Source organism: Octodon degus, unplaced genomic scaffold (genome assembly GCF_000260255.1).
Source record: "Octodon degus isolate 3935 unplaced genomic scaffold, OctDeg1.0 scaffold00148, whole genome shotgun sequence".
Taxonomy (NCBI): domain Eukaryota; kingdom Metazoa; phylum Chordata; class Mammalia; order Rodentia; family Octodontidae; genus Octodon; species Octodon degus.
In genome coordinates this window covers 6,686,726-6,694,164 of record NW_004524724.1, presented here as the reverse complement: position 1 = coordinate 6,694,164, position 7,439 = coordinate 6,686,726, and the positions used below count along the sequence as shown (strand labels likewise).

The following is a 7,439-nucleotide window of genomic DNA, read 5'->3' as shown; positions in this document are numbered from 1 at the left end:
CAGTGTGGTGGTTTCATTTCTGAAGCTCACATTGCAGCTGTGAGCTGGCCACAAGGGAGACGTTCAGTGTGACTCAGACCCTGGTCATAGACGCAGAGGAGGAGCCTTTAATCTTTTTATTTCTTTATTTAGTCTTTTGAGACAGGATCTCACTGTGTAGCCCAGGCTGGCCTTGAACACCAGGCCATCCTCCTGCCTCAGCCACCTGAGTGCTGGGATTACAGACGTGCTCCACTACACCTGGCCAGAGGCAGCCAGTTTTGTTGTATCTCTTCAGGGTGCTGTGCTGCTCCTTTAACTGAGTATGGCAATGTCCTGGTCAACTGAAAGGAGGGCGGGTGACCAGCTCCTTCAGAGGCACCTGCTAAGGGAGTGGAAGGGGGCTTGTCGGATCCACCCCACCCAAGGGGGCGCCCTGTTGCTAACCCTTTCGCTTTACTCTGGGTGCGTCTGATGTTCACACGCGCGTGCGCGCACGTAGCCAAGCACCATGTTCTGGAGGAGGAATGGGAGGACCTTGTGGGAGTCAGCAACGCATCCCTGTTGGGGAGATGATGTCACTGCACCAGCGGTGGTCCCTGGGGATGCAGTCCTGAGGAAAACGCCTGGCATTTGTGAAGACAAAGCTATCTCTTGACCAGTTGGCGGATGACCAACCTTGATGTGCTACAACCATCATGTAAAATGTTTGGTCAATCCATTTGTTTACTTGTAGAGTCATCTAGGGAAAAAGTATCCGAATCTTGAGTGTTAAATATTTAAGGCCAAACAGGTAATTGGGTGCAAGGTGCTGATGGAGCAAAGAATTTGGGATCTGGGAAGAGGTCAACCTTGTGGCACCTTCTGGGAGCTGACACATATGTTGAGAGTGTGTCCCCCGCTGTTGAGATCCCTTCCATCACAGGCTGCTATGGCAGAACTTCCTGTGTCCACAGAGGAAGCTGGTGTGGAGCGGTGTGGGAGTATGAGGGAAAGTTGGTTTCAGATGGTCAATTCCTTCTCCGTAGTAGTAGAAAATCCCACAGAAGCCTTGGTTATAATTTTCCTCGGCTGCTTTTCAGCGGCTGGATACTTCTCACAGCTTTGGGAAAGTACCAGTGCGGAGTGTCCTTCCAGCAAGCAGTCATCAGAAGTGTTCCCATGGCAACCAGGAGCCGCCTGTGGGAAGGCCACGTGACCTTCAGTGTGAGTCACAGGGCTCCGTGGGCCTGATCCACTTCTCCAGAGAGAATCCCCAGGAAAACAAGGTTTCGCCCCTACTCCGTGACCTGCGCTGGGCCTCTGCGTTCCGTCCCTCCTTCTCAGCACAGCAGTCCCATGTGACTGAGTCATGGGGGACAGAGAGGACCAAGGACAAGGCTGACGTGAAACTCGTCAGTGGTGGCCTTGGACATGGAGCGGGGCACGGGGACCTCGGGTTCCCTGTTGGAGACAGTGGTGCACCCGTGCTACAGTGCGCTGCTGCTGCTGCTCCGAGTCAGTTGTCGGCACGGGCTTCTTTCCCTCCTCTTGGCTCCCTGTGCAGTGTGTCCTGCGGGACACCACAGGCAGGTGACCAACTGGTCATCACTCTGGAGGGGGAACCTGTGTTTATCCCCTAGGAATGGTGCTCTGCTCTCTGGCCAGTCTGTGTCAAAGTACAATGGAGAACTTAGCTGCAGTTCACTATGACCCTGCCCTCAGGGTCCCCGCAGTGAACGTAGTGACCATTTGTGTTCCAAGGACAGAAGGAGTCCAGCCCCCCACCGCATGCCACTCAACTTTCCACGCTCAGGTCCTATGGCTAGGCCAGGCTGCCCTCTGCGGCCTTTGCCGCTAGCATTCTGCCCTTGTGGGTGTCCCTAGATGGAGCCAGCTCTCTCTTAGTCACTCTTTAGAATTGCTTTGTCATTTTTCTTTTTCAAATGGTAGGGACTGGCACTGTTACCTGACATCCCTCTGCGTCGCCTAAGCCAGAACCTGAGTCTGCTCTCTTGGACCTCCCACGTGCTATCTGCCTCCTTGGGACACTGTGGCCTTGGTGATGGGAGCAGAGGGCCCAAAAAGCCCGGTTTCTTTGGTGTCCCCTAGGGTCATACGCAGGCTTAGCGGTTCACCAGGTGCGATGCCCTCCACACGCCTGACCTGCCGTTTATAGAGGGGGCAGAGCAGGGACTGCTTCACAGCAGGCACCAGTGAATGGCAAAGTGGCCGACGGGGAGGAGGAATCATGTGCGGTGTGAAATGCGGAGCTCTCACCCTCAGGGCCCGCACTGCGAACTGCTGGGGCTTCCACTGCCAAGCACACGGGAGACCGCAGGGAGCAACTGGCTCCATTAGTGTGAACTTCCACACGGGTCACACTACAGTCCCAGCATGCCGTACAAGCCCAGTGTGGAATTGGCCACAGCTCTGCATGGGTATTTATAGGTGACGCTGCCTGGCTTCCTTGTTCTTGATGGAAAGGAGGACAGAACGGTCTCCACTGTTACTGTCACCTTGCCTATTTGTCCCTTAAATTCTGTGACTTTTCCTACATGGAATATGGGACCTTTTGTTAAGTATACATATATCTTCTTTTTCTTTTTTCTTGTTTTGGAGACAGAATTGCACAATGTACTTCAGGCCGGCCTTGAACTCATTCTGTAGCCCCCGCTGGCCTTGAGTGTTTAGTGATCCTCCTGCCTCAGCCTCCCAAGCGCTGGGATGACAGGTGTGCTCTACCACACCTGGTCCACTTTTAAGTTTTGTCTCTTCCTGATGGGTTGAATCTGTGAACACTGTAGAATGTACCTTCTTTTGCTGGGAAAATTCTTGACTCCCAAGGCTGAAGGAGGACAGGGTTATCTTACCTCCCAGTTTCCAAGGATTCAGTTTGTGGTTGTCAGGGTCCAAGGCAGAAGCAGATGGAAGGGCTGAGCACGAAAGCCAGGAAGCAGAGAGAGAGGAGAGCAGCCAGGGCAGGTACCCCATTCCAGGTCACCCCTCCCCACACATGAGACTTGGGCTGACGTTTTCAGTCTCAACCACAGAAGTTCTAAGAAGTAAATTTCTCCTGGTCCTATCAGGTGGACAGCGAGTATGTCTCTGGGCGGCTTGGCCCTCCCTCTTATTGAGGCTTAGGGGGAAAATTCACGCAAGGGAAGGAGGAAGGAGAAACGAAAGTGTCTCTGGAGATAAACTTCTGTGGATTCGTCTGTGCTGTGGGGAAGCCGTGCTTCATGGGCGGGTGGAGAGCGCCTGCCCCCAGTGTGGTGGCTTCAACGCTGTGTCATTCCCCCCCATGCCTGGCCTCCACCCACCAAGACCAAGGCTTCAGAACCTCCCACTGCTCATCTCTGTCAAGCCCTTGTGGACTTGTGGCTGTGGCCTGGGACATGGACTGGTGTGTGGCCCAGATGCAGGGGTAGCCCCTCCCCTCAACTCCACCTGGATGCCAGAACTGTAACCATGGTGATGGTGCTAGGCAGGGGGTTGTCTGGGATCAGTGTGGTCAGGGCAGGTCCTTGTGAGCAGTGACACTAGAAGCTGCCATCTGTGAGGAACCAGGGAGCAACCCTCACATGACACTGTGACCTCACACTTCCCAACTTCAAGAAACAGGGGAACAACAGCACTTGGGAGGCTGAGGCAGGAGGGTCACCAAGTGTTCCAGGCCAGCCTGGGCTACCCAGTGAGATCCTGTCTCTGAATGAATGAGAAGAGCTGAGATGAGAGCAGTAAGCGTGTGCTGCCTGAGAGCTGCCCGTCTGTGCTACGGTATTTACTACGGTGGCCCAGACAGACCGAGGGGTGGATGGTCAGGACACCAGGCTTGCACAGGTGCATGCAAGGGAAGAGACTGCACTCTCCCCAGGGCGTGCCCAGTCCCTTGCTGCTCTGGTCGAGCTAGGAAATGCTCTGATGTGGACCCAGGGGAGAGGAGGTGGGCACAATCGGGACACGCTCCTGGGTTGTTCCTCCTGGGTTCTGAATGTCAGGCGCCTCAGGTGCTCCTGGGCATGTCATGCTCTGCTCTGCTGATGCTCGGCATCTGCTTTCTGGTGTCCTGGCTGGCGGAGGCTGTGGCCACGGTGTGGCTTTGCCACGTGACCGAAGTCACTCACATGTGGGCTGGGGTGGCAGCAGGTTTGTGTTCAGGGCTGTGAGTGGGTGACAGCTTGTTATCTGTGATCCTAGTTGCACCCACAGGCGTCTCACACATCACTGCCCTCAGTAGCTCTGATGTCTGCAAGCAAGCTTTGGCTGTAAGAGCCAAACAACGTCAAACAAGGAACACTGTTAGTAAGTGTGATCCGTGGCGTTTACCTGGAGCTGTGGGAATCATTCAAGCCCTGTGGCCCCGTGAACATGCGTTGTCACACCCTAAAGACCCCAAGAGAGGAAGGGTTGTGTCACTACTTGGTGTGCTCTCAGGCATGAGACATACAGAGGGACGGAGGTGGGCTTTCTGGCCAGGGCTGGGGCCGTCTGTGTCTGTGGGAAGAATCGTATTCGCAGCTTCCCACCTGGCAGCACATTTCTGCTTTCTGTATCGTTGGACTCCCCTGACCGATCAGGACTCCCTCTGACTGATTCTTTTTTTTTCCAATACTGGGAATTGAACTCAGGACCCTGCGCTTGCCAGGCAAGTGCTTATTCTATTGAGCTATCTCCCTTGTCCTGCCTGATAATTTTCTGTGCCTGCTTATGTTTGTGTTTTGCTTTTTGAGACAGGGTCTTGCCACGTAGTCCAGGCTGGCCTCCGACTCCTGATAACCCACCTGCCTGAGCCTCCAAGGCCTGGGATGGCAGCTGTGGGCCACCACGCCCAGCTGTTTATGTCTGTCTTCTTCTTTTAATTCTGTCTTTAAAATGTGCTCTAACTAAACATTTTCTGTAATCTTCTGGGTGATTCTGTTCAATCCTTTCTTGTTCAGGAGCAGGAAGGACAACAGAGACAGGCCCAGGGTCAGCATACACATCCAGGGCCAGCATAGGGAAAGAAGCAGAGGTGGTGGGGGATGTGGCTGGCTCGGCCCCCTCTGGGACTCAGCCACCTGTCTCCCCAAGTCACTCTGTGCTCCTACTTGTCCTTTCTCAGAACTCAGGGCGTCAGGCAACTGCAGCCTAGGGTTGGCTCAGCCTGCCCTGAGGGCGGGGCTGGCGCAGCATGTGGTGCCTGGTCCATGGTCCTGGTCCATGGCGCAGCATGTGGTGCCCAGGATCGAGCCTTGGTCCCTGTGCTTGCCTAAGCAGTGCTTTAGTCTGCTGAGCTAGCTCATTGAAACCTGTCCAGCACTTTTGTCACAGCAATGAAAAGAAAAGCTAGTGCATAGCCTAGTCTCCAATCCCAGATACAGTAAATACAGATTCTAAGCAGGAGGGCAGCCCTGCGCATGGCCTGAATGCTCATGCCCACCCCAGGGGGCGGGGGAGAGGGAGGGGGAAAGAATATTCCTAAGCAGTCGTCTGCTCCGGCAGGCGCTTCCTGTGGTTGCGGGTCGATTTTCCTGTGCCCTGGGTGCTCACTGAAGTGTGTCCTACCCAAAGCCACCTCCCAGAAACACCTGCCGTGCCAGGTCGCGCTGTGCATTTTTAGCAACGGGATGTTGGCACTGCTGGGAGTGCAGCAGTTGCTGGGGCTGCGATGACGTCTTCCCGGCAGCCTGGCTCTAAAAATAAAACTGTGATATAGTCCACTATTTCAAAGAGATTCTTTCTTTTCTTTTCTTTTTTTTTTTTTCTTTAAGGAAAAGGTTGGAAATGAGTGTCTAAACTTATGCATTTGGAGGATGCTTAGTGACATAGAAAAGCAACCTCTCCGGGAGTGGCTGTGTACACCTGTGATCCCAGCACTGTGGATGCTGAGGCAGGAGGATTGCCGAGAGTTTGTGGCCAACCTGTGCCATGTTAGTGAGACCCTATATTTAAATAAATAAATGCATGCCCTAGTTTAGCCTAATACATTCTTTTTTTTTTTTTTCTTTTAGCCTAATACATTCTGAGTTGGAATTTAAGCCCATCTTGTGGAACACTGATATAAGTGCTTTTGTCACACATGTGTAATCCTAGTAGCTGGGATGCTGAGGCAGGAAGATTGCTGTGAATTCCAGGCCAGCCTGGGCTACACATGAGTTCAAGGCCAGCCTGGGCTACACAGTGAGGGCCTGTCTCCTAGGACAGAACAGAACTGACTAGTTCTTCTGCTACTATGCCGTCTTTCGAATACATTGTGGCTTTCTGGATGTTATTGAACTTGAGGTGGAACCTGGGTTTGGCTAGATATTTTAAGAATGAATTTGGAGCTGGTGAGATGGCTCAGTGGTCTAAAGCACCTACTTAGAACAAGCTTAGCAAAGCACAGGGACTGCGGTTCAATCCCCCAGCACCACATGCCAGCCAGCCCCGCCCCCTGGTGGGCTGAGCTGGTCACACACACACACACACACACACACACACATAAATAAAATTAAAAAAAAAAAAGAATGAAGTTATCTAGCCAGGTGAGGGTGGTACACACCTGTAATCCTATTTGGGAGGCTGAAGCAGGAGGATTGTGAGATCAAGGCCAGCTGGGGCAAGCTAGCAAGACCCTGATACAAGATAAAAAGGGATGAGGAAGTAGCTTGGTGCTCCCCAGTGTTGGTGCCCCATGCCACAAACACAAGAAACAAAATAGCCAGGGGTGGTGGGCACGCCTACCATCCTAACACTTAGAGGCTGAGGCAGGAGAATCTCTGTGAGTTCGAGGCTGGCCTGGGCTATGTAGCAAGGCCCTATTTCAAAACGGAACAGAAAAGAACAAAACTGATGTCCCCATGCAGTCGTGGTGCTCCGTGTCGCCACAGCCTCTGTTTTCGTTGCCACAGGTGCGCCAGTTCGTGGTGTCCGTGAATGGGCTCAACGTGCTGCACGTGGACTACCGCACAGTGAGCAGCCTCATCCTGACGGGCCCACGCACCGTCGTCATGGAGGTCATGGAGGAGCTGGAGGCCTAAGGCTCGGCGGCCAGCCGATGACACGTCCGCGCCCCAGGGGCCCACACAGGCCGCCTGCCTCTGCTGACGCTCATCTTAGGCCGAGTTTCCTACACTGCAAATGAGGAAGAGTCAGGGAGCACTGTTAAACAAATAATAATAGTAAATGAGCTGGGCGAGGTGGCACACCCGGGTCCTCTGCTCTTGGGAGGCTGAGGCAGAGGCTCTGGAGAGTTCAGGGTGAGCCTGAGCCTGGTAAGACCCAGACTCAAAAATAAGTAAGGAAGAAAAAGAGAGGGGAAGTCAGAGTAGGAAACATTTGGAAAGTACTTTTCTTCAGGACAGCGTTGCCTTACTAGACTCCTACTTCTGCTAATTCATTGTTTTTTTAATCTTGGTTTGCAGAAAGTTGATGAAATGCTTCTTGACTCAAATAGCAGCACACAAAAGTCCCCTCTTAGGAGTCATTACAGTAGATGTTTAGGCCTTAAGCTTACTTTC

At 53.1% G+C, this 7,439-nt stretch overlaps 1 protein-coding gene across 1 annotated transcript in view; it reads left to right on the top strand.

Annotated features, from left to right (window-relative positions):
* Deptor (DEP domain containing MTOR interacting protein) overlaps positions 1 to 7,088 on the top strand; it is a 27,316-nt gene extending 20,228 nt beyond the window's left edge. Inside the window, exon 9 of the mRNA XM_004642283.2 lies at positions 6,831 to 7,088. Coding sequence (XP_004642340.1) covers positions 6,831 to 6,959 — 129 coding nt within the window. The 3' untranslated portion in view covers positions 6,960 to 7,088. The remainder of the gene's footprint in view (positions 1 to 6,830) is intronic.
* Positions 7,089 to 7,439: the final 351 nt, after the last annotated feature.